General features: G+C 48.0%; 1 protein-coding gene across 4 annotated transcripts in view; it reads right to left on the reverse strand.

Annotated features, from left to right (window-relative positions):
• Nucleotides 1–755: 755 nt before the first annotated feature.
• The window catches only part of SLC25A42 (solute carrier family 25 member 42), a 102,421-nt gene continuing 76,399 nt past the window's right edge, over nucleotides 756–26,777 (reverse strand). Inside the window, exons 1-9 of one of the 4 annotated variants that reach the window (XM_081895811.1) lie at nucleotides 23,074–23,267; nucleotides 13,954–14,179; nucleotides 9,340–9,465; nucleotides 8,379–8,490; nucleotides 7,481–7,506; nucleotides 6,339–6,505; nucleotides 5,642–5,758; nucleotides 2,708–2,859; nucleotides 756–1,909 (exon numbers count right to left, since the gene is read on the reverse strand). In XM_081895811.1, coding sequence (XP_081751937.1) covers nucleotides 1,584–1,909; nucleotides 2,708–2,859; nucleotides 5,642–5,758; nucleotides 6,339–6,505; nucleotides 7,481–7,506; nucleotides 8,379–8,490; nucleotides 9,340–9,426 — 987 coding nt within the window. In that variant the 5' untranslated portion in view covers nucleotides 9,427–9,465; nucleotides 13,954–14,179; nucleotides 23,074–23,267 and the 3' untranslated portion in view covers nucleotides 756–1,583. Of the gene's footprint in view, nucleotides 1,910–2,707; nucleotides 2,860–5,641; nucleotides 5,759–6,338; nucleotides 6,506–7,480; nucleotides 7,507–8,378; nucleotides 8,491–9,339; nucleotides 9,466–11,638; nucleotides 12,607–13,953; nucleotides 14,180–23,000; nucleotides 23,268–26,777 lie in introns of those variants that run through there. The other 3 variants (XM_081895813.1, XM_081895812.1, XM_081895814.1) reach the window with 3 other exon arrangements.

The raw sequence follows: 26,777 nt of genomic DNA on the forward strand, positions 1-26,777 counted from the left end.
AGTGTCTTGGGGGGGTCATGAACTGGGCTTCCTGTTTAGGACATGCACAACCCCGTTCAATCTATTTTCATACCGGGGAGGTAAAAGCTCTTGAGGTTCGGATCTGGTGGTGGTGGGTGAATCCCTGGTGTGTAGACCTGGTGCGCTTTTGTTGAAGGCAGGCATTGTGCTTGCTAAGTGTTAGGAAGCAGTGCAGTGCAGTGGAGAGCAGATGAGAGAGAGAGGAATTAGCAGGGTTAATTTAGCATGATTTCCAGGAAAGGGCTAGTGGGAGTCAGTCAACATCTGGAAGGACACAGGATTGCTGCCCTGTTCTAGGAGATTTTCGAAGGTGGGGAGTGTCCGAGCTCATACATGGCGAGAGACCCAGGACTGTCTGGCAAAACACCCACTCATCTTCCCAGGAGGAGACCTGCAAAATGCCTTCTCCGATCCAATTCCTCTCTAGGTGTTCAAGGCACCTGGCTCTCATCCTCACAGACAGACACACCTGGCTGCTGGAAGTTCAGCAACATATAAGTTCATTTTTCGTTGTCATCCCTGACCGTCGGGATAAAAGTTTTCCCCATCTCCAATCTGAGATGAGGCATCTATGATTCTATGATCTCCTGCTCTGGGCAAGGAATGCCTTTTCAAGAGTCCTTATTCCTTCCATCTTTTGACACTTAATACTGGAGGGGGAAGCCCTGCTAAAAAGCAGAGACAATTCGGAGGAGCAAAGGTTAGCTCGACCGCATGACATCTTCCGAAGCATATCTAAATACAGATCATTAAAATAGTCTCTGAAAAGCAAAGAAAGAAGCCTGCGACATCCCAAAATTCTGATCCCATCTCGGAACCAGGAGCTGCTCCGATTGCGGCAGCGAGAGAATTCAGGTTTGCACCATGGCCTCTCTGCTTTGGACAAACCCAAGGAAAGGAAAGAATCCCGTCTTTGGTTTTTTCTCCCCTGGGGCCGGCTGGCCCTCTTCCAGGAGGTTTTGGGGCAGAATTTTAAAAGCATTTGAAGTAGGGGGGGGAGGAGATGAAGGGCCCCATTCTCCAGGGCTTGGAAAACAAACCATTTGCTGGAGGGAGGGCGGAGACCGCAGGGAGCGGAAACCCCAAGACAGACACACCCCACGTCTCAAACATACAGGTAAGTTCGTCTCCCTACGGAATAAAGGGTGCAGGAGAGTGAGAGGCAGGAGATGTAACGGGACTGGGTTGCCACGGTTTAGAACAACGAGGCAAAATCGAGTAAATAGCATGGCTGCAGCCTTCTGGGACGACCCTTGGCAGTTCCCCACAAATCCAAGCAGAATTCAGAGGAATTTCAACCACTTTGGTGGGGCAAGGAGAGGGAAAGCAAGAAAACACCACCAGCAAAGGACTCGGCGGCTTCTCTTTCGCAAACACAAGCTCGGGGAAGCAGGGGGCAGGATGCTGCGGTCGTGGGGACCCAACAGAGATTGCCCTGGGTCACTCAGCTCTGGCGCGAGAACCCTCTGGCTCGGGGAGGGAGGGAGGGAAGGAGGGAGGAGGAAGAGGATGGCTGCCCACCTTTCCACCAACATGTGTACCAACCGCCGGCCGCCCGGCCACTACCTCTCCACGTTCACCCCTTGCTCCCACTTCCGGAGGAGGATCTGCGTGAGGTCGAAGGTCGTGAAGCTGATCCCCACGGCGATGGGGCCCTTGACCCAGTTCATGCTGAGTCCCTTGTAGAGGCCGCGGACGAGTCCTTCCTCCCGGATGATGTCCCGCATAGTGCGTAGAATGGTGCTGTAGGTGTGGCCCATCACCCCGGCCGTCTGCATCCGCCGCCGCACAACGTCCAGCGGGTAGGAGGCAGACTGCCCAATCAGGCCGGCGCAGGCCCCGAAGACGAGCCGCTCCACGGGGTAGGGCTGCGTCCTACCGCTGCGCTCTGAAGGAAAAGGAAACGGTGGTGGGCAACTGTGGAGACGCACAAGGACAGTGCAAACAGATCTCCCTCTCTCCCTTCTGCCACAGGGCCCCAGGACCCCCAGAAATTGCAAGAGTGCAAGGACCTCAGTGCAACAGCAACTCTCCCCAATTGCAATGGCCAGGAGCCAGGAGGTATAGTGCCTCCAAACTGGAGGGAGTGCACAGCCATCCTGGTGGCATGGATTTGTTATGAGGCAGAGGAATGGCGGGAGGAACCAGCTGGGGACATTCAAGGAAAGAAGGCTCAGAGCCTGGGGAATGGTGGCCAGGGGGAGGTGTCAGAAGCTTAGTGAGCGGGGAGAGTCAGTGGCAGAAGCTGAAGCAGGAGAGGAAGGTCTCCCCCTCCTGCTGCATCAAGCTGCCCTCCCTTCTGGTCTCCCAGAACCAGGAGAGGCATGAAGAGGGTGGAGGAGAGGTTGGCTGCATGCAGGGGCATTCTTCGATGGCTTGGGGAAAATCCTGGAGGGACTTGGACGGTGGTGGGGAGGCAGGGACCTTCAGTTTCAGCGGCTGCTTCATGGGGAGCTGCTGTGCTCCTTAGGCCTGACATTCCTGTTCAGATCGTGTCCTTGCTAATAAAGAGTTAACTCCCAGTTGCATGGTGTGATTTACTGCCGGCTCCCCTCTGAGACATGGCTAGTAGCCACTGCTCTTCCGTGGATTTGCCTAATCTTATAAGCCATTCATAAGAGCCCATCTTCTGGATGATGCCCAAAGGAGCCCGTCAAGGCTGGCATCCTGGCCCCACTGCTTTTACCTGCGTGAAACTTCTTCAGGGTCTCGTAGGTGAAGAAGCTCAGTCCAGCATATGGAATCACCCCCAGGATGGTGGGGGCAAAGCCCCGGTAGAGGGTCTTCATCCCTTCCTCCCGGGATATCCGAATGAAGACGTGGACAATGTTGCTGTACCTGCGGGGAGAGCGGAGCAAGAGAAATCGTGTCTTGTTATCATGCCTCTCGAAAAACAAGCCTTGTTGGCTATCAAAGGGTCTGACTTGCCACACCAGTGGGGCAGGAGAGGGCAGCAGGAGTGGCCAGAAGATTCAAGGACAATCAAAGGAAGCTTAGAACATTTCTGTGTAGTATAGCCTAACATCCTATCAAGATTTTTAAAAATCTGAATACACAACCAGAAACATGATCCATGCCTTTCCTCAAGAGCATTGGCTATTCAAGATGTTCAGGGGTCTGGAAACCAAGCCTGATGAGGAATGGTTGAAGGAGCTGGGCATGTTTAGCCTGGGAAAGAGGAGACTGAGAGGAGATAGGAGAGCCATCTTCCACTATCTCAAGGGCCACCTCATGGAAGACAGAGCAGGCTTGTTTTCTCCTGCTCTGGAGGGTCAAACTTGAACCCAGGGCTTCAAGTTACAGTGGTACCTCGGGTTACAGACACTTCAGGTTACATACGCTTCAGATTACATACTCTGCTAACCCAGAAATAGTACCTCGGGTTAAGAACTTTGCTTCAGGATGAGAACAGAAATCATGCTCCGGTGGTGCGGCAGCAGCAGGAGGCCCCATTAGCTAAAGTGGTGCTTCAGGTTAAGAACAGTTTCAGGTTAAGAACGGACTTCCAGAACGAATTAAGTACTTAACCCGAGGTACCACTGTACAAGAAAGGAGATTCCGACTCAACATCAGGAAAAACTTTCTGACAGTAAGAGCGGTTTGACAGTGGAACGGTCTCCCTCGGGAGGTTGTGGCCTCTCCTTCCTTGGAGGTTTTAAAGCAGAGCTTGGGTGTCCATCTGCCATGGATGCTTTAGCTGAGATTCCTGCATTCCAGGGGGTTGGACTGGATGACCCTTGGGGGTCCCTTCCAACTCTACTATTCTATTATTCTTCTACAGTTCTCCTTGACATATTGTTGGGAAGAGGGATTTCCAGCTCTGACAGATGTGAAAGATCAGAAGACAGAAAGGCTTCTTAGTGTTGCTGAGAAGACAAGTTTGCCTCAGATTAGACCACATATGAGATTACCCGGCAAAAACAAGCTCATAACTCTCAGTGCGTTTGTGTAGGTACTTAAGATAAATACGTAAGAGGCTCATTTCAAATAATATTTTCTGAATCAGAGAATCAGAGAATTATAGAACTGGTCTGATATATGACCGTAGCAGCTCAGATAGTAATTGCAACTCAGTGGAAAACTGCCCCAAAATGGAACCAGACTGGATAACCAAATAAAGCTAATATTCTTCACTTGGACTTTGTGACCTTAGCCCCTGCGCAACTGGATTCCTTCATTTCCATTTGATTTTTATATTTTGTGAAAACGTGGCGGCAGAAGTGAAATGCTTCAGTAATCAGAGTCTGAAATCCATGAATTACATTCTTGTTCCTATTTACTCAGAAGTAAGTTCAGCTGTTTTCGGGGTGGTTTATTTCTCAGTAAGTACATTTAGAAGTGCACACGGAAGTAGTCATGCTCAAAGTAGACCCATTGAAATAAATGGACTTAGTTGATTTAGGGAAGTTTTACTGTGTTTGATGTTTCCATTGGATGGTAGCTGCCCAGAGTGGCTGGGACATATATATCTGGCTGAGCCGCATATAAATATTAGTAGTAGTAGTAGTAGCAGTAGTAGTAGCTTTCACCTTTTTTACCTTTAGTAGTACTCATTCTGCCTGCCTGGTTTACAGCTTTGTTTCCATCTTATAACTTTCTCCGTTATACCTGTTTTCCCTCTTTTATTTCCGCCACAAAATGAAATTAAAAATATTTGCCGGGAAAAAGAAGAACAGGAGGGGGGGCTCCCTTGTCAACATTCTCCTCCCCCCCCCCCTAGAGCCATAAGAGAGACAACCAACACACACAAACACACCAAGGCCCCATATCGCAATTTAACTATTTTGGGCACCCGATGACACCTGGTGTGCTGCCGAGAAGGACCCAGGCTATTTTAGACGCTGGATGGCAGCCACGCGTTGGAGGAGGGGAAGAGGAACATCGAACAAGACACTGAAGGGAAAAGCCAGCGGCTGTTGGGCAAAAGTCCCCTTCGTTACAGGGGGCTGGACTAGATGGCCCTCGTGGATCCCTCCCAACACCACCGTTCTAGGATTCTACTTCTCAAGCCAGGGCTGGTCAGTTCCATGCCCTGAAAGGTGGGCCGACTGGTACTTTTAAAGCAGGGAGGAGATCAGGAGTGTGCGTTTCCTTTCGGGTAGGACATATGCCAATTTGTGGGGGGCGACCACAGATAGTCCTTCACTTTGGTACCAAAGACTATGTTCCAGCCTGAGGGAGCACCTTCTCTGCACAGAACCGCTCATTTATTAAGATCTGCAGGTCAAATCCTCCCTGATTGTGCTGCAGGCACATTAATACGTCTTGCAACAATCCCACGAGGGGAGAATTTTATTTGCTGAGACCCCCCAAAAGAAGATTTATGAACCCATGTCAAACTTATCAGCCTCTGTAAAAGACCTGCCTTTTTAATCCAGCCTTTCATCCCCTAGAGATTTAGCCTTTTGCTACAGTTGGGGCTGATGGAGAAAATAATAATTTCATAAAACTGCGTCGTTTTGGTATTCCATTTTCGTCCGAGCCTCTATCCCAGCTAAACCCAAAAGGCCTGTGCCCACCTACCTTTTTACAGTGCAAATCTGGCTGCTTTGAGGTGCTGCTTTGAGGTACTCCCATCCCACCCAAAATTTCCACAGGAGCATCCGCAGCGCCAACTCACATTTCCTTTGGCGTGACGGCCATCCGGGCGCGGACCAGGTCCAGGGGGTACGTCAACATGGCGGCCGTCGTGCCCGCCAGGGAGCCAGCGATGAACCTGGGCAATGGGGTAAGTGCCCTGGAAGCAGGAAGGAGAAAGAGAGGCTTTTGAAAGGTGGAATTCCCCACAGCTCTTTTCTCCAGCAGCTGGTTGTGGGCAGGGAAGGATCAGTTTTTTAGGGAAAGTTTCCTGATGGATCATAGAATTGAAGCATTGGATGAGACCCTAAGAGGCATCTAGCCCAGCCCCTGCAATGCAGCTGTCCCACAGGGGGACTGAACCTGCAACCTTGGCGTTATGCTCTCACCAACCAGCCTATCATGAATGCTGAAACTAATCCAACTAAGTGCTAGGCAACTCATTCCCAGTGGTCTTACTCCATGAAAATCTGTTGCTGAAACTGAAAATCTCTGTTTCCCCACAGCCTTCTAAGTCCCCTCCTATCCAGGGCTTTCCCCAAGCAATCAGAGACTGTGCCAGTGTGAAGGCAACCTCTGCTCCGCCTTTCATGCCTCTCCTGGTCCTGGGAGACAAGGGGGGGAAGGGAGCTTGTCGCAGCAGGAGGAGGAGACCCCCGTGACTCTTCACCAGCTGGACTGACCAAGGCCTGAGGTTCCCCAACCCTGTTGCAGAAGACCCCAACCCAGCAGCCTCTTACTTCCCCTGGAAGCCGTAGTAACTGCCCAGGATCTGCTTGTACTCCTCGTGGGCGCAAAACTGGATGGCGGCGTAAGGGATCACCCGGACCATGGTGGCAGAGTTCCCCCGCCAGAGGCTGAAGAAGCCCTCGTGGAGGTAGGTGCGGTAGATCAGGCGGTAAGCCTCCTAAAGAGAGCAGAAGCAGAGTTATTGGAAAAGAGAGACCGAGAGAGGCTGAGCGCAGAATCTGAACCAGGGCTCTTGGTTTGCCACGCTTTTGACCAACCACAAACTGTAATCCCCAAAAGGAGGTTTTGTTCCAGAGGTGGGGTGTGCTGTTGTTGTTGGCGTCTGTCTGCCTCAAGAGACAATGGAGTGCGCTTCTGGGGGTGAAGCCAGACTGCTGAATTTGCAGCACTCAAGTTCCCTCCCTGGGACGCAATCCTGGGCAGGGTGCATGGAGATCCTGGGCTGCCCAGACGGCAAGACGCCCCTCTTGGCCTCGCTGAGGGGGTCCAAAGGAAAGCAGAGCAAGATGTTTGGCACCACTTTGGCTGCAGGAGTTGCTGGAAACAGGCGGACAAGGCGCCATCAAAGCGCCTTAGGGACTCCCCTCAAGATTTGTGTAGCCTTTTCTTCTCCCAAAGATGTCCCACAAGGACCAGAGTCTTCTTTCTCCTAGATAGGCTCCCATCCCAGGTGGACGGGCCCCACCTGCCCCTCACTCCCCTCTATAGCACATGCAGAAACCACCTTCTTGACCACAGAATTCCCTCTTGGTCTCATCCACTCCCTCCATCAGAGCCTGGCTTCGCATGCAGGGGAAGCCCCTGACTCACGGAGGGTTTGAGACCTATCGGCTCCCCTCAACCTGGTTTAGCAAGCCAGTCAAAGCTGCTCCCAGGATTGTGGCCACTGTTGTATGCTGACACACCTAGCAGCCACAGGTGAGAGCTGAGTGCAGGTGAGGACCAAAGGTGGGCAAACAACCCCAGAAGGAGCAGGACGTGTCCCCCACCAGAGAGACCGCCCTTCCCCTAACACCCCAGCAGGGGGTGTACAGGTTACCAATTTGGGGCAGGGGACTTTGTTAAGTAAAAAACCAAAGCTGCTGAGCTAAGCAACACAGCAAAGAAAGGAGGATTGTGCTTTAAGCCTTACCTTGGCAGAAAACCGATTTGATGATACTGAAAGAGAAAAGCAGAAAAATTAAAAGCAAGCATGCTTTTACTCATTTGAAGGTACAAATCAATTCATCCACTAACACTCAAGGATCAGTGAACTAGGATTTCTCTAGGGTAAGAGCCCTAACTATTTCTTTCAAAGCTCTTTATCAATGCTGGAGCCTAGAAGGATCTGAAGACTACTGATCAGCCGCATTCTCTTGTGATTTATACTTTTTTAAAAAAGCAACCCACCAGAATTCTCCCCTGCTTTCCCAGTTTCCCCCACCCCATATAGCATATCGGTTATCTCTTATGCAATTTGCAAACACCCCGAAACAATTCTCTCTCTCTCCCCAATCTCCGTTTGACTCTGCCTGCCCCCAATTATCCCAGCCGGAAGATAAGCCAGTCCAAAGACAAGCAAACAAACCCTGAATCAAGCCAAATCTCTTTCCAGCAAAAACTCATTGGAGGATTAATCCTCAAAACAGAAATATATATATATATATATATATATAGAGAGAGAGAGAGAGAGAGAGAGAGAGAGAGAGAGAGCTTTTAATCTGAGCTGCAAACCAGGCTTTAAGTTTGGGAGATTCTCTGCCCTGTCGATGGGAGCTGAAAGTCCACAGCATTAGAAACAGGGTTGTCCATCTAATGACGTTCTCCCTGCATCCATTCTATTTTTATATACAGGTGAAACTTGAAAAATTAGAATATCATGGAAAAGTTCATTTATTTCAGTAATTCAACTTAAAAGGTGAAACTAATATATGAGATAGACTCATGACATGCAAAGCGAGATATGTCAAGCCTTTGTTTGTTATAATTGTGATGATATGGCATACACAACTTACAAAATTATAAAAACCTGCCCCCCCTCCCAGAAATACCTTGGAATATGATTTTCGTCCTGTCCAGAGGCGCCACTGCAGTCTTGGCCACAGCGCCAGCAAACGCCCCAGATATCAGGGAGTTGAGGACGCTCCTTCTCTCCTGGGCAGCCTGGAACAGAAAACCAAAGGAGGCTGGCAAGGAAGCACCTAGAAACTCACAAGCCACTTGGCTGGTCACCTAGGGTGAGCAGGAACTGGCAGCCGGCGAGCGGACAAGGGAGACGCTGGCGAACTTCTTCCTTGCTGGCTCCTGTCCGCCATTTAGGCGATCAGGCCTGCCCCTTTCTTTCACACCTTGAGATTGAAAATCTATATGGATTTATGCAGGACTAGTAAACATACCTGTGAAGGAACGCTTACCTGGTCTAACTGCAAGGCTGTTCTAGGGCAGCATTTGCCAACCTGGTGCCCTTCATCCCTGAAACTCTCTTCACCTACAATGCCCACTGCCACCGCCACTTTGAGACCAGAACTCAAATCTTTTTTATTACAGCCATACCTCGGTTTTCAAACGCCTTGGGAGTCAGACATTTTGGCTCCCAAACGATCAAAAATCAGAAGTGGTTGTTCCAGTTTTTGAACGTTCTTTGGAACCCGATCATCCAACGCAACTTTTGCAGCTTCCGATTGACTGCAAGAGCTTCCTGCAGCCAATCGGAAGCCATGCATTGGTTTCTGAACGTTATGTAAGACGAACAGACTTCTGGAACAGATTCCGTTCGACGTCCAAGGTACCACTGTATTATAGTTTTTATGAAGTTTTCAATTTTGCACCTCAAAATAAACACCATACATTTGATGACCTCCCTCTTTCCCCTTCCATGGCTCATTTAGTTTTCCCACCATTCCTGCATTTTACTCTAACCATTTTATTCAGTTCTCCTATCTTACATCTCTCAAGTATTTGTTATCCTGCTGAATTGACCTTCACGCTGCCAGCGTTCTCAGCAAGACTCACCTCTGGCAAAATCGGCATGTGGATTTGCGGCTCTACATCTTTCTGCTTGAAACCCACTTGGCCTCCTGCTGCTCGACCATTCCCCATCCCAGGCTCAGGAGCTGCCCAGGAAAAGAACCAGACCTCCTGAGGAAGAGAAGGGGGGTGGGGAGGAGTTAAGGACAGTAGCTCAAAACCTAAATCGGATGGACTTGTTAGGAAGTCAAAGAAGTACCCCAATCTGGAACAAGAATGACAGCGACAAAAGGCTTCCAGGGCAGCTAACAAATTACGCAAGAAAAAGCTTACAATCTAAATAGACACAGCACAAAAAGAAAATGATCTTGGAGGAAAGAGGAGAGTTCCTGCACGCCCCTCTAACTGGGTTGGCCCCAGCTACTCTGGGCACCTTCTGATGAAATATTAAAAACACAGTAAAACATCAAACATCAAAAACTCCCCTGTAGGGCTGCCTTCAGGAAGTTGTGTAGTTGTTTATTTCCTTGGCATCTGTTGGGAAGGTGCTCCACAAGGCGGGTGCCACTTCCAAGAAGGCCCTCTGCCTGCTTCCCTGTAACCTCACTTCTAGCAGCGAAGGAATGCCAGGAGGCCCTCGGAGCTGGACCTCAGCATCCGGGCAGAACGATGGGGGTGGAGACCCTCCCATTTTTCCCATTTATATTTGTTTTCATATATATGTGTTTGTGTATTAATGTTTACTTGTGGTTTTATATGGTTCTTCTCCCCCTCCCCCAATAAATTTAGGTATTTCTATTTAAGCTGTAATCTACCTTGAATCTGTTAGTCAAGAAGGCAGGATATTATTATTATTATTATTATTATTCACATACAGCTGGGTAAGGAACTGACATATCAGTGGATGGCTAGACAGACAGACAGACAGACTTTGAGAAGGAACCATTCTTCTCTTGAACTACTAATTTCATTTTGGAAAAAACAGGCCTGTGGTCACAACACACCCCTCTGCCTCCCCCCTCCCCTCCTTCATCCCTTTTCGACCCCAGCTTATTTTTGGCCACAAAGGATTGCAATGGGAAGCTCCCAGACCAGAAACGCTCTCTGACATCCCGCTTTCAGCAATGCACAACTGCAGAGAGAGAGGAGGAGGAGCGGAGCGGTGGAGTCACCAGAACTAAGCTCAAGGTCGAGAATAAAAAACCAGGGCAGGGGGAACACAAATCAGGTTTCAGAGTGGCAGCAGAGCAAAGAGGACCTCACCCTGCTCCTGGACTAGAGGGACTTCTACTTAGGTTTTTTTAAAAAAAACATGCACACAAACATTTCCATGATTAATGCAGCACATATTACAGACCCTCCAACATCTCTCTGATGAAAATAAGAATAATTCCCGAGGGCCTTCTCGGTGGTGGCGTCAGCCCTGTGGAACACCCTCCCATCAGATGTCAAGGAGATAAACAACTGTCTGACGTTTAGAAGACATCTGAAGGCAGCCCTGTTTAGGGATGTTTTTAATGACTGATGTTTTAATGTACTTTTAATCTTTTGTTGGAAGGCGCCCAGAGTGGCTGGGGAAACCCAGCCAGATTGGGGGGGTATAAATAATATATTTTATTATTAATTATTATTAATTATATTATTATTATTAAATCATAGTTGGAAGGGAACACCAAGGGTCATCTAGTCCAACCCCCTGCAAGGAAGAAATCCTTGGATGTCCTATTCCATCATCATCATCAACATCATCATCAGTGCTTTTCTTCTAGAGAGAGAAAAAACATGCCAGTACTGCGTACACTTGAGTACCCCGGGAGGGGGGGGAGCACTGAAAATAATAATAATTTTATTATTTATACCCCACCCGTCTGACTGGGTTGCCCCAGCCACTCTGGGCGGCTTCCAAAATGTATAAAAAACATAATAGAACATTAAACGTTAGAATGCTTCCCCATGCAGGGCTGCCTTCAGATGCTGAACTCCTTGGCTCACGAAGCTGAATTCTGGGGGATTTGGGACAGATGAAAGAAAGCCTTTCTTCATGCAACACATAGTTAAACTATGGAACTCCTTGCCACGGGAGGCAGCATGACCACCAACCTGGCTGGCTTCAAAAGAGGAATGGATGAACTCACAGAGGAATGGCCACTAGCCAATAGGGTGATGCTCAGAGGGTAAAAACTTTCCAAATCCCGGATGCAGAAGGAGAGAGGGTTCAAATCCTGCTGGCGGGTTTCCCGTCATAGGCGTCTGGTTGGCCGCAGTGAGAAGAGGATGCTGGACTAGGATGCTGGCCCCTGGGCCTGATCCGGCAGGCTCTCCTTGCGCTGTTTTTATTACTCACCCGCCCTTTGCCCCTTTTGAGCCCTGACTGGAAACCTTTCTATTCTTCCAGGCAGCCTGGGGCCACCTGGTGCCTCTCAGCTTGGCCCACCTCACAGGGATGCAGTGGGGATTAAATGAGGAGGAGGAGAACCACATACGTCGCGTTGAGCTCCTTGTGTCGGGCAAACGGGGGAATGAAATTCATTCCCTGCAGCAAAGAACTGAGCAGAAACCAGCACTGATCTGGGGGGTTTCCCCCCTGCAAACAGCAGGCTTACTTGGATGTCACGGGCTGCCCCCCTTCCTGAGAAGGGCTGAGGACGCAGACACAATATTTTCCATATGATTATCATCATTCAGTGCTTCGGCTTGAGCGCCTGCCAAGGAGAGACGGCAAGATTATGTGGGTGGGAGTAGTTGGAGCTAACCGCCCGGCTGCAATCTTAATTCTCCCGCTGCAACTTGAGCAGGAGAGATCTTAATCTCAAGCGCAGGACATTACGACGCTTGCCAGAGCCGCGCACTCAAGGTTGGAAACTCAGATAGATCAGCTAATCGCCCATCGGCACCTGAAATCTAGTTGCCTTCACCGTGACAGAATGTCCAGGCACCTTTGTTCTTTTTTGCAATGAACTTTATTACTAGTACTACTACTGCTGCTACTATTATTATTATTGTTTCATTTCTATACCGCTTTACATTTTAAAGGGAAAAAAATCACCAAGCAGTTTATAACACATTAAAACGTCAAAAAGAACAATCCAGAATAAAACAGCTCCGTTTTAAGATTAAGAGTATACAACTCTTAATCTTGGGGTTGTGGGTTTGAGCCCCACGTTGGGCAAAAGATTCTTTTTGCTCCTGGGTGATGTTTTATTATACTTTTATATATGCTGGAAGCCACTCAGAGTGGTGGGGGCAACCCAGTCAGATGGGCAGGGTATAACAACAACAGTAATTATTATTATTATTATTATTCTAGATGACCCTCATGGGGACCCTTCCAACGCTATGACTCCTATGATGAAACTCAAGCTTCAAGGAAAAGATTTCAGATCCTTCTCTAAGGGACACTTTGCTTTCCCCACATTTATTTAACTCTGGGAAGCCAGTGGGGTGTAGTGGTTAGAGTGTCGGACAAGGACCTGGGAGATCAGGGTTCAAATCCCCACTCTGCCCTGAAGCTGCCTGGGTGACCTGGTGAGCCAGTTCACAGCCTCTTAACCTCCCTCCCTGAGGAGGGGGGTGAACCATGTACTCCTTGGAGAAAAAGGTGGGAGATAAATGCAGTAAATAGGCTCTCCTGCTGACCTGCTTAAGAAAGCCAGAGGGGCCGGACAGAGAGAGACGTTGGGGATCACAGTTGGACCCAAGCCAGTCACAAAACGCGCCTGTTGCCAAGGGGAATTTTGTGTTTTTTATAATAATTTTTATCAATTTTTACAGATATTTTAAACATAGCATTCAACTTGTATATAATATAAAATGCATTTGGCCACAACACCCTGAGACTTCCGTCCTCCTTGACTAATGGTTTTCCCACTTATTATCTAATACTGCATTTTGGGATTATAATTATTACTATTAAATCCTAATCATAGATCAACAATTTTAAAATTATACTTTGCAATAACTGATAAAGTCCACCTTACAAAACTTCTTGCAACCCTACCCGTGAAGTTAGTTGTTTACAATTGTCTTTCAAGTATTCTGCAAATTCCAGTCTTTCAGGAAAGTCTGGTCTTGCTAGTTCCGAATTTTCCCCGTTAGTTTCGTCAACTCGGCATAGTCCATTAGTTTCGTCTGCCCCTCTTCTTTCATTGGTATCTCTTGTTGCTTCCATCGTTGGGCTAGTAATATTCTTGCTGCAGTTGTTGCATATAAAAACAGCCTTTTACCTTGCTTATGTATTTCATTACCTACAATGCCTAGTAAGAAGGCTTCTGGAGTTTTTTTACAAATGTATATTTCAACATTTTTCTAAGTTCTTTATAAATCATTTCCCAGAAAGCTTTCACCTCCTTACAGACCCGCCACTTATGGTAAAAAGTACCTTCCTTTTCTTTACATTTCCAACAATGATTACTTGTTTTATACATTGCCAGGGGGATTTTGAACACGGCATGCAGCCGGGCAGGCGTCCTGCATCCTTCTCCCCCACCAGCACCTTGAGGTGCCCAGCACCATCGGCTCCCCAAAAATTAAACTGGAAGAAACCAGACCCAAATACAGAGAAAAGGGCGGAAAGACACGGGTTCCTCCCGCAAATTTCAGCCAGAAGAAACTTAACATGAAACACACACAGCAGGGGGAAGAGAGGAGAAATATTCTTGCCTGGGTCCAGAGGTGGGGCTCGCGGCAGAGAAGATCCGAGAGGGAGGTTGGCTGAGCTCCGCAGGAGAAAGGACACCCCACACGCCCACACACTTGGGCACCTCAAGGAAATGGACGAAATTGACCTTCGCTGCTCAACTCAGCACAGTGAACTGCCTTTGTCCGTTCCAAGGAGGTCTTCCTGGTGTGCTCGGCGTCCCGGTGAGATTAGACAAGTGTGGCCAGCCTTTAAATAATATAAACAGCAATAAATTAATGCATTGATATTGCAGAAAAGGAGATTCCGACCCAATGTTGCAAAGACCTTTCTGGGGGACTGACAGCTGGTCAACGTACAGGTGCAATCGAAATTATCCAACCCCCATTGCAAATCAAGTTTATTATCAAAATCTACTGGAGAAGCCAGTATAAGTTGCAATTTCAGCTGAATTTGGGGAAACCACTGGAAGCATCCGTTGAGCTATTCATTGCCAATAGCTAAAAGTCTGGAAATTTTGATAATAAGATGATCAAGGGACTGGAGACCAAGCCTTATGAGGAACGGTTGAAGGAGCTGGGTAAATTTAGCCTGGAAAAGAGGCGACTGAGAGGAGATATGAGAGCCATCTTCCAATATCTCAAGGGCTGTCACATGGAAGAGGGAACAAGCTTCTTTCCCCCTGTTCTGGAGGGTAGGACTCAAACCCATGGCTTCAAGTCAAAAGAAAGGAGATTCCAACTAAATCTTAGGAAGAACTTCCTAAGAGTAAGAGCCGTTCAACACTGGAACAAGGCTGTCCAGAGCAGTGACACAGAAAGCCGACAAAAACAAAATGCAAGTGTAGAAAGAGAGACGGAAAATACCCAAAGGTAGCCCTCATCCAAACAGGATTCCAAACAGGGCAAAAAGCGGGATCCATCTAGCTGTCCTATCCTAGCAGCTAGGATAGTAATAGCATCTAAATGGAAAGGTAAAGAACTACCTACCAAAGAGGAATGGCTTCTCAAATTAAACGAATATTTAAAATTGGCTAAATTAACAGCATCCATAAGACAGCAGTCAAATAAAAAACTAAAAAATGAATGGTGATGCTTTGATGACTATATGACAAAATACTGCTCTAAAAAGACATGCTGATATGCTTAGACTAAGAATGTAAATGCATGAAAACAATAATTTATCAGTGACATATATATGTATATAGAGAAAATAAAAACAATCAGAATGCAATGATAAGGGTAAAATTGATTCTAGAGAAGATGAGTAGCGGAGGAAGGAAGTTAAATAGGCTGGTGGGTTTATTTTATTTTGTTTAGCTTTTTTGGATATTATATAATGATTTAATGTTTCTTTTCTGTTATGTATTACAGTATTTCTCTTTTTCTTTTGTATGATGGAAAATCTAAATACAAATTTTAAGAGAGAGAGAATGGGTTGCATTAAAAAATAAAAGCAGGAAGGATCCATCTAATCTGCTCCCACTTGTTCAGCAGGTCAATCCAGAGAGAGAGAATGCAGGATTCTGGCATCAGGGCTGTTTTTGAAGGGCACAAGAGCACCATCAGGTCCAAAGGTCAACGGAGAGGGGAGGTGCATGCACACACCCACCCACCTGACAAGTGGCGCTGTGTGTTAACTCGGCCATACAATACTCATCTTCAAATAACCACCCTTAAAGACTGGACTACTGCAATGCACTTTCCGTAGGACCTCCCTTGAGCTTGACCCAGAAGCAGCCATCGATGCAGAATGCTGCAGTGCGAATGCTGACAGGCCTCATCGAAAGCAACACACCTACTCAGAGATCTGCACTGGTTACCAATTTGCCAACGGGCCATGTTCAAAGTATTATTGTTAGTATATAATAATAACAGTGTCAACCCTGTCCATCTGACTGGGTTAGTGGCTTCCAACACACATAAAAACATACTATAAAACCAAACATTTAAAACTTCCTGATACAGGGCTGCCTTCAGAGGTCTTCTAAAAGTCATTTAATTGTTTATTTCCTTGACATCTGGTGGGAGGGCGTTCCACAGGGCGGGTGCCACCACCAAGAAGGCCCCCTGCTTGGTTCCCCGTAACCTCACTTCTCGCAGGGAGGGAACTGCCAGAAGGCCCTCAGAGCTGGACCTCAATGTCCGAGCAGAACGATGGGGGTGGAGATGCTCCTTCAGGTATACAGGGCTGAGGTCATTTAGGGCTTCAAAGGTCAGCACCAAAACTTTGAATTGTGTTCAGAAACGTACTGGGAGCCAATGTAGGTCTTTCAGGACCATTGTTATGTGGTCTCGGTGGCCGCTCCCAGTCACCACTCTAGCTGCCACATTCTGGATTAGTTGAAGTTTCCGGGTCACCTTCAAAGGTAGCCCCACGTAGAGCGCATTGCAGTAGTCCAAGCGGGAGATAACTAAAGCATGCACCACTCTGGCGAGATACTCTGCGGGCAGGGAGGGTCTCAGATAGTTGGTAGACAGCCACCCTGGATGCAGGATTGCCCTGCGCCTCCATGGACAGTGGTGAGTCCAAAATGACTTCCAGGCTGTGCACCTGGTCCTTCAGGGGCACAGTTGCCCCATTCAGGTCCAGGGAGTCCCCCACAACCGCCGGCCCCCTGTCCTCCAGAAACAGCACTTCTTTCTTGTTGGGATTCAGCCTCAAGACAGATTGGGCCAGTTTCCCTTCAAGATCACCTTACCCTGCAAGCGCCCAATTCACCTCTCCGAAAGGCAGCGCTGATTGTCACAGGCCGCCCATTGCGCACTGCCTAATACTTCCTCGAACCCAAAGCCAGCCACAAACCTCAGGATTCAAACAAAAGGGGAATCAAACCACATTTCACTCTTGAAACTGGAGTGGCAAGACTTTAAATACATCAAAACCAGCAGCATAGCAACACTCCTTGGAATTCAGTAACCAAGCAGATTCTCTATAAAACAAAGAGGCATTTTTCACAAGCCAACAAGAGAAGGGGAAACTGGGCACAGAAGCTTTCAGATGTTTGTTTTTTAAATTATGTTTATTGTGCGATTATAACTTGCCGCACTGGGATTTGCAGAAGATGCATTATATATATTTCAAACAATTTCATTGAAGGTTTTTAGCATATTGAGCACTAAATCCAAACACACTTCTAAAAAGATAATAAACAACAATATATTATTACAAAACATAATTTTATAGGTAAGAGAAAAAGCAAAAAAAAGAAGAGGAAAATATTATTTTCTTTCCTTTTTGTAATCTTTTATAATCTTTTATGAAATGTGTTGGGATTTTAGTGCTCAATATATTTAAAAACCTTCAATAAAACTGTTTTTTTAAAAAAAAATTCTTTCCCCTCTCTTTTCTATATAATTGTGCTTTGTAAGGAAATTGCATTATACTGGTCCATCTAGCTCTGTATTGCCCACACTGACTGGCAGCAGCTCTTTGCCATTCCCAGTGACAGACCTTCCCAGTGCTATCTGGAGATGCCGGGACAAGAACCCGTGATTTCATTCATGTATACAGTTTTTTTTTGTGTGTTTTTTTGCAACCATGAGATCTAGAAACTTGACAAGTTAGGGGTTACAAATAGTGGCTTGTATTGCCCACTAAGGAATATGCTAACCCAGTGCTTCTCAAAGGGCAGCAGGAGAGGGTGGCAATTGTGCTGCAAAGATTCAAGGACAATTAAAGAAACATTTTAACTTTTCAGTGTAGTACAGCATGGTATCACATCAAAATAATTTTACACACACACACACCCTAGAAACAGTACCCATGCCTCTCTTCAAGACCAGGTTACGGACCGGCAAAACCTGGAAGTACTGGAATGGGTTACTTCTGGGTTTCAGTGGTCACACATGCGCAGAAGCACTAAATCACGCTTTGCACATGTGCAGATGTGCCACTGCGGGTTGCGAGTGCTGCGGGTTGCAAACGGGCATCCCGCACGGATCCCGTTCGCAACCCAAGCGTCCACTGTATTAGCTATTCTTCTACAGTTATCCACATCATATTGTTGTGTTGATGAATGCTTGTTCGTCTCAAATTTGGGCTAATATAAATGAGATTACCTGGCAAAAAAAAAACAAGCTCACACCTCTCACTGAGTTTATATGTAAGGTCAGTGCTTTTTTTCTAATGATTGGGGGGGGGTATGCGTCCCCCTGCGTCCCCCAGAAAAAAGTATTTAAGGTTCATATGTAAGAGGCTCGCTTACAATTATATTTTGGGAATGATGTGTGTCCTTACGCTGCTGCATTGTTTAATACTTTCTGGGTGTCCCATGATTATATTATAAAGGAACTGTGCTCTACGTTACAAATCAAACACCGCCAAAAGTTGTTTCTTGTTGTTTTCCAATATATTTCTTATCAATAAAAAAATCCAGTGTGGTGTGAGCAAATTTTTATTCTGAAAGTTCGAGAACCACTGTGCTGACACCCATAAGATTCAAAGCAGTAACGATTAATTGCACATTTGTTCAAAATCCAGCTCAAACTATTTCGAGCCCCAGATTGGGCAAAAGAATTGGGGGGGGGGGGAGATTAACTCTGCAAAACTGATGGTCTCGATCCAACGACACCAGTTTTCCAAAGCCTGCTGCTCCCAGGGCGGGTGGGAACCTCTGGTTCAAAGCATAGATTTGGGTGCATTTCCCAAGCATTGCTCTTTGCAGCCACAGTAAATAAGATCTCCTCCTGTTCTCTTGGGACCAGCCCAGGCACAAGTTCAGCCTCGTAGAGAGAGGCCCTCGCCATTATTTCTTTTAAAGGGGTCAGCCTCCCCACCACCCCAAGAACTTCTGGGACTTTTCCCAGCTGGGAGACCAGGAGCCAGGCTCTCCCATTGTCTCTCCACAAAACCACAACATTCTCACTGCCCACCACCAAGAAGCGAAAGGATGGGGAAAGGAAAACCTCTCTTCCCTTGCCCACTCCCCACCTCGGCCAAAGGAACTGGCTGGCAAGCTGTAAGATAATCCTGAATGGCTGTTTTCCCAAAAAGGCCTTGACCTATTTCTTTTTCCCTTGGGGAAAAACTCAGAGCTTAACAGGCTTCCTCAGACTTCTTGGAGATGGAGACCTTGTCTCTCCTGAACTGAAAGGTGCAAAAAGACGACACAGAGCAAGCGAGAGCCAGTTGCTTCCAGAGGAGTCTCTCTGTGCGAGTATCTGAGATGTGATTTTATTCATAAAATGAGGACCAGCTGGCTTCACAGGAGCCCATCCGTGTCTCTCTGCATGAGTCTCCGAGCTATTACTGTACAGACATACCTCATGTTACGTCCCCTTCATGTTACGTTCTTTAAGGTTACGTCCCGCGGTGACCCGGAAGTACCGGAAAGGGTTACTTCTGGGTTTCGCTGCTTGCGCATGCGCAGAAATGCAAAATGACATCATGCACAGAAGCAGCGAATCGCAACCTGTGCGTGCGCATACACGCTGCTGCGGGTTGCGCTCTTTTCATGTTGCGAATGAGCCTCCGGAACGGATCCTGTTCGCAACCAGAGGTACCACTGTATTTGTAAGATCAGTGTTCGAAATTAGCCAGGCGCTAATTTGTCGTCATCTCAGATTTACTGTTAGAGGGAGCAATTTCACGGAACATGTTAAAACAGTAAAATGTTGCCTATCGCTAATAATGTGTCCAGACTGGATTACTGCAGAGTGCTCTCTATGGGGCTTGACTTGCGCTTGACCCTGAAGATGCCTTTGAGAGCAGCATGCTAGACTAGCTGGCTCTCCTTTGGTGGGATCCAGCCCTTCCAATAATCATTCCCCATCATGCTCCAGTGGGTTCCCTTCCCCAGAGGTGAGGGTCCCACTCCCAGCGGCTTAGACCCAGCCAACGTCAGTGGAGTCAAGCAGCTTTCTCTGCTAGTTTATCCTCTGTTTGCTGACTGCCTACCAGGGGAGAATTCCTGCAGAGGTCCCCGCCTGGAGGTCTGTCCAGAACCAGAGCGTTCAAAGTCTACCCGCTGGGCAGCTCCTTAGGCAAACATACTGTACTATTGCTCCTCAAGATTAAAAGTCCCCTTTGCAGCACTGCAAGTAGCACGTCGAAAAAATCACTGCTCCCTAGCTGTTTTTAAGGATTCTGGTAGAGCCTCCAGGCAAAAAGATGTGGGACTTTTTAAAAAAGAGAGCGGAACGGCAACGTTTTGGTCCCAAGTTCAAATCCCCGTTCTGCTATGAAATTAGCGTATTTTTCGTCCCATAGGACGCTCCATCCCATAGGACGCACCTAGTTTTTATGGGGGGAAATAAAGGAAAAAAATTTTCCTTTATTTCCCCCCCAAAAGCTGGTCGGGGAAACCGAACCAGGTCGAGGAACAGCGGAATGGTGGCGCTGCGCCTCCCTGCTGTCCCCCAAGCTTGTGGGGCTGGCCGATGTCTGCCCGGCGCGAGGGGCGCTCTGCTTCAGGGTGCCCCGCCCGCCCGGCGGCAGGCTCTGCTTTCAGGGCACCCGACGCTCCGGGAAGCAGGCTGCTATCCGCAGCCTAGACATCCCTGCGGGACCTCCCGCAGGGCTGCCTAGGCTGCGGATGTGTTCCTGAAGCCTGGAGAGCGAGAGGGGTCGGTGCGCACCGACCCCTCTCGGTCTCCAAGCTTCAGCGAAAGCCTGCATTCGCCCCACAGGACGCACCCAGATTTCCCCTTCATTTTTGGAGGGGGGAAAGTGTGTCCTATAGGGCGAAAAATACGGTGTCCCCTGCAGCCTCCTTTTTTCCACCCACACTTCTGCCAGCCACATGAAGAGAGAACTCCTTGCCTACCTCGCAGGGCTGGCGTAAAAAGTGACGAGAAAGCCTTGAATCCCAAATGCCTGGTCGTAGAATCTTATAACTGTAGAGTTGGAAGGGAGGCCAAGGGGGTTGTTATTTTACCAGTGCTAGCTTTCTTGAAAAAGAGGTGCTGGAACTCACTTTGAATGCCTCCCTCATTCTCTTCAAATGGCAAAGGTAACTTCCTGAGAGGCAACGGAACTAAGTTCCAGCTGGAAAAAAAGCCTTGCTTTTGCCCATTGTGGGACTTGAACCCACAACCCTGTGATCAGAGCCTCATGCTCCACCGACTGAGCTCATCCGTGGCCAGCAGGCGTTCCATGCAGGAAAGCAAGCAGACTGGCAGGGGGTGACTCCTTTCTGCCACTGCCATGTTATACACTAAGGACTGGAGGCCTTCCTTCACATTGGCGAGGCTGGAAGACGAGCCCTGCTTGGTCGGGGTAAAAGATGCAGAAGTCCTCCGCCCTCGCCACCCCCCATCCACAAGGTTAACACAAGGCGGCCAGGGTGCCCGGTTGGTAGTGACCTAAGATGGGGCCTCCTTGGTGGTGACTTCCCATTTGTGAGATGCCCTTACTCATGAGGTGCATCCATCTCCCTCGCTATTAGCTTCCAGGAGAAATTAAAAGCAGACCAGCCATTTGGGAGCTGAAGTTGTTTTGAGAGCTGCCAATTCCTTTTAGTTGATGTTATCTGCTTTTATCTGCTTTTAATCCAGCTTTAACTACTTAAAGAAAAGAAGCCATTACGCAATTCTTGTCCTAAACTTTCAGTCAATCGATCGTCAAAAGCTCCACAATGGTCCACAAACCCTGGAGTGAAATTATGGAGGTTTTTACTATAAATAAGGCTACCTTTTTTTGCAGATGTAGTTGCACCTGTATTGGTGTGGATCAGGACTTCCCAAACTTGGGTCTCCAGCTGTTTTTGGACTACAGTTCCCATCATCCCCGACCACTGGGCATGCTACCTAAGGATGGGAGTTGTAGTCCAAAAACAGCTGGAGACCCAAGTTTGGGAAACTCTGGTGCGGAACATCCTTTGTCAACCTGGTGCCATCCAGATGTTTGGGCTCCCACTCCCATCTGGCGCCACCGACACAGTCAGGCTCTGCCTCAATCTATATACACAGGGGGAAAGCAATGCATCTTTGCAAAGAGTGGGGAGAAATCTAGCTCTAGACTGGTGTGGTTTCTCTGTGGGTGGGCTTATTGTGCAGCATAAACACAGCCTGCTGGATCCAGCCAACAGCCCATCAAGAAACAGAAATTTAGCGTTGGATCAGACCCTGAGGGTCATCTAGTCCAACCCCCTGCAAGTTGCCCCATATAGGAATCAAACCTGCAACCTTGGTTCTAACCAGCATCCTGTTGTTACCGTGGCCAAGCAGATGCCCCCTGGGAAGCCCCCGGGCAGGACCCAAGTTCAAGAGACCTCTCCCCTTGGGTGGCTTCCAGCAACTGGGATTTAGAAGCATTGCGGTCTCTGAACATGGGAGAAGCATAGCCATGGTGTCGAGTTGCCACTGAATTTCTCCTCCCTGAATCTGCCCAATCAGCTTTCAAAGCCAGCCAAGTTGTTGGCCATTCCTGCCTCAAGTGGGAGGGAGTGCCATAGTTTTAAGGACTTGTCTGGACCTGTCCTGGACCTGCTGTAAACTTCCATCGTGTCGCCTCTTACCTGCCTTTTCTCATAACTAAAAAGTCCCAGACGCTGAAGGAACCTTTCCTCCTAGGGGAGTTTGCTGCAACTGATCAGGTCATTGTGCATCAGTGCTGGGTTTATCCCAGACCGTCCACACACCATTCTGCTTTATATTAGCTGCTCAGCAATGCATGCCACCCCACTGTTATTGACTTCCAGAAGGGCACTTTTGCACAACAAGGAAATCCCAAACCAGAACATTCGCAGTATAAGAAGTTGCAGAATTTCAGCAAGAAATTACAGGGCATGCGCCATTTAGGAGCAAATCATGTCTGCCTCCAAAACTATGCAGGGACAGTATCAAAGGCAGGATTGCAAGCGAGATTTTTGGTTTGGTTTCTTGCCCTGAGATATACAGATATAGGGCAATATACAAACTTAAGTGGCTACCCTGATACCACCACAAGAATAATGTAACCTCCCCAATATCACCATGAACAGAAATCCCAATGGATTCACATTAAATAGGGCTGGGGGGAAGGGAGCTAACCAACCCCAGCATAAGGAACTCAGCTGGTCCTAAGGGACACAGGAAGCTTACAGACCACTCATCTGTCTAGGTCAATATGGTCTGCACTGGTTCTCTACCATTTGATCCAGGGGACATTCACAGAAGTTTAGTGTCCAGACCAAGGGAAGTCATAGTCCCACTCTGTCCTACCTTGGTCAGACCACACCAGGAGTGCTCTGTCCAGTTCTGGGCACCTCGATTTAAGAAGGATCTTGACAAGCTGAAAGGTGTGCAGAGGAGGATGAACAAGACAATCAAGGGCCTGGAAACCAAGCCTGATGAGGAGCGCTTGAAGGAGCTGGGGATGTTTAGCCTGCAAAAGAGGAGATATGAGAGCCATCTTCAAATATCTCAAGGGCTGTCAGCGGGAACAGGCTTGTTTCCTCCTGCTCTGGAGGGTAGGATCCGAACCAGTGGCTTCAAGTTACAAGAAAGGAGATTCCGATTCAGCCTCAGGAAAGACTTTCTGATAATAAGAGGAACAGGTGGTGGACTCTCCTTCCTTGGGGGGTTTTAAAGCAGAGGCTGGATGACCATCTGTCATGGATGTTTGAGCTGAGATTCCTGCATTGCAGGGGGTTGGACTAGATGACTCTTGGAGTCCCTTCCAATCTATGTAATCTATAATTCTATTACATCCCCAGTCCTATCAGGAGATGCTGGGAAGTGAACCTGGGACCTCAGCAAGGAGGGTGATGTGGATTTATTTTTTTGCAATCTAGAAACTTGATAATCTGCTTTATGAAGCCAGACTTTGAATTAGTCCCCGTTGCTCAATATCACCTACACTGACCGGCAGCAGCTCTCCCAGACCTACCTGGAGATACTTGGGACTGAACCCGGGATCTTCTGCATGCAGAGCAGATGTCCTACTGGGCTAGGACTCTCCTGCTATTTTACTATAAGCTCTTCCCATATACTTTACAGAGGATAACCAGGAGGAGAAAACATCGATTTTCCAGGTTTTGCTGAATTTCAACTCCCAACAACACCCTTGACCATTCCTGGCTGCTGGGAGTTGGAGTGCTGAAACACCCAGAGGGCCATGGGCGTGAATTCCCACCAATATTTTGCCCAAGGAAACCAAGGATTCCAATAGGTGAATCTGCCTTATTCCAAATCAGGCCATTGGCCAGTCTCTCCCAGTACAATGCATTCCTCCAACAAGCAAACCCCCCCCCCCACAGTTTTAAGATCTTACTTGAGGCTGGATAGCTAGATTGGTAGAGCATTAGTCTCTCAATCCCTGGGTTGAGGGTTCAAGCCCCACATTGGGTGACAGATTCCTGCATTTCAGGGGGTTGGACTAGATGCCCCCCCCACGGTTCCTTCCCATCAGGGAGCAGCTTTTTCAACCCAAAGGAGACCAGCAGAGCAATGTCTGAGGCTCTTAACCTTTGTACATTCCTGCTGTGCTAGAGATATTTCTCAATCTCTCTCTCTCTTTATGTACTGTGGAACCTCGGAAGCCAAATGCCTTTGAACTCAAACGTTCTGGCTCCCCAACAATCAAAAACCAGAAGTAATTGTTCCGGTTTTCGAGCAATTTTCGGAAGCTGATCAGAAGCCGCCCCTTGGTTTTCTAACTATTCCAGAGTTGAACTGACTCCCGGAACGGATTGAATTTTGAAACCAAGGTGCAACTGGATCCAATATAGAGAGCTGTTTTGTTGGCACCCGTCTGTCTCGAGAAACAGTTCATATATACAGTACACACCCATTTATATATTATATATTTTTAGCAGAAAAGGGCAGGGCATCAAGGGGGAGAATATTTCTTTTTAAAAAACATCTTTGCATACATTGATGGTTGGAAGAGGCATCTCTTTTTTACCCCCCAAACTTGCTTATAAATACTTTAAATAAATAAATTTGGAGTTGGTGAGAGGAATGCCAAGGAGAAAGGAAGCCAAAACACTTTTTAAAAAACTGTACCCTCTCCTAAAGAAACAAACCTCCCATTTTTTGTCCTTCGAAGGAGCCTCAAAGTTGCTCTCTATTCCCCAGCCTCAAACTCTGACCAGGAAAACAAAGTCACCTTCCACGCCCCCCCCACACCCCAGAACTGAAATTTCCCTTGAATGCTTGAGTGTTTTCAAAGCCCCCCCACCCCGCCCCGCTTTTCAAACCAGGTGGTGGCAGACAAATGGGGAGGGAGCAGAACTTAACCTTTTTTCTGCCCCCCCCTTCAAGCAGAGTTAATGTATAATTAAGTCTGGGGGGGGTGAATTAACCCCTCGATGCCCACAGAGGACGTTCATTCTCTACCTGTTGGGGGGGGTGAAACAAGGCACGGAAACTTTTATTTTGTGGGGGAGGGGGAGTCATACCAGGGGGCTGATAGTCCGAAGGTTAACATCTGATCTCCCCAACCCACCGAAAAACACCCATAAGCACTCAGGCTTGATAAGGGGAAATTAAGACCCCTGCCCCTTTGCTTGCAGGGCAGGGTGGGGCACTGGGAAGAGAAACGAGGAAGCCAATTCACTTTTAGAGACAGATCTTTCCTAATGGGTGGGTTGTGGATTTTTTGACAACTACCCCCCCTCCCCACACACAAAAAGGATCTCAGCTCTTGTGAAGAGGGGAGGGACTCAACCTCTGGACCCCCAAAATTGTAGGGAGAGATATCTTTTCTCCCCCAAAATCCGTATCTCAGAGACCGCCCCTTGCCCCTCTTCAGTCCCATAAGGGGGGGGGGGGTTGACAGAAATTAATCTTATGATCCTCCCTTCTTTCCGACAGCAAGGGATCAAGCTCTCTACCCCCTTACTTTAACCCCCTCCCTGATTTCAGATTGGGAGGAGTGTCACATTTATAAACCCCCCCCCCAAATATATCACCAAGGGCATAAGCCCCCTACCAATTTCAACCCGGGGGGGGGGAGGCCAGGAAAGAAGCCTTCCCCTCCCCTCAAGGGGGGGTTGGAACTGGCCTTTCAAATGGGGGGGGTCAGAGCCACAGACTTTAAGCCCCCTGACCTATGGGAGACAAACTATGGAGGGGGGAGCAATAAGCTTTCGACTCCCCCTACCAAAATTAACTCATAGCAACATTAAAGATACACTTTTTAAGAGGGGGGTCCATCTCAGTTCCTCCTCCCCCCCCATTTCCCCCCTTGGGTGAGGAGTGGGGCAGCTGCCCCGCGCGCATGCGCCTCCCTCGCCGACCACGCTGAGGACTCACCCCTCCCCTCAGGCGCTCGCTCGCGCTCCTTCCTCCAGCTGCTTCTGCCGCCGCCGCCGCCGCGCCGCCTCCGGCTAGTCCGCCGAGCCACGCCCCCTACGCCCCCCCCGTCTCGGCCAATCAGCGCGGGGCCAGGCCGAGGGGCGGGGCGGGCGAGGCAAGAGGGAAGAGAGGGGAGCGGGGAGCTCCGGCGCCCGCGGGAGTGGCAGTCCGCCTGCGCCAATCCGGGAGAGGCATTGTGGAAAGGAGGCGGGGAGAGTGGAACTGGGGAAGGCAATAGGTCGCGAAAGGCGGCGGCGGAAAGCGGGGGGCGGGGTTTAGTGGGGTGGTCACGCCCAGTGGGCGGGGCAAGGCGAAGCTGGGAGGAGCCTCTGGCTTTACTTCTTTTATTATTACAGTAGTACGAATATTACGGTAATTAGTAATGAAGTATTAATTTGGGGGGAAGGGAATATAATATAGAATATTATATTATATTATATTATATTATATTATATTATATTATATTATATTATATTATATTATATTATATTATATTATATTATATTATATTATATTATATTATATTATATTATTCCAAGCACTGAATTACTGTACTATAGGATACGTCATTTATTTATGTGTTTATATTTGATGAAGATATGCATTTTAACAGTATTGCACATTTA

This window comes from Podarcis melisellensis (assembly GCF_964234715.1).
Source record: "Podarcis melisellensis genome assembly, chromosome: 18".
Lineage (NCBI taxonomy): Eukaryota > Metazoa > Chordata > Lepidosauria > Squamata > Lacertidae > Podarcis > Podarcis melisellensis.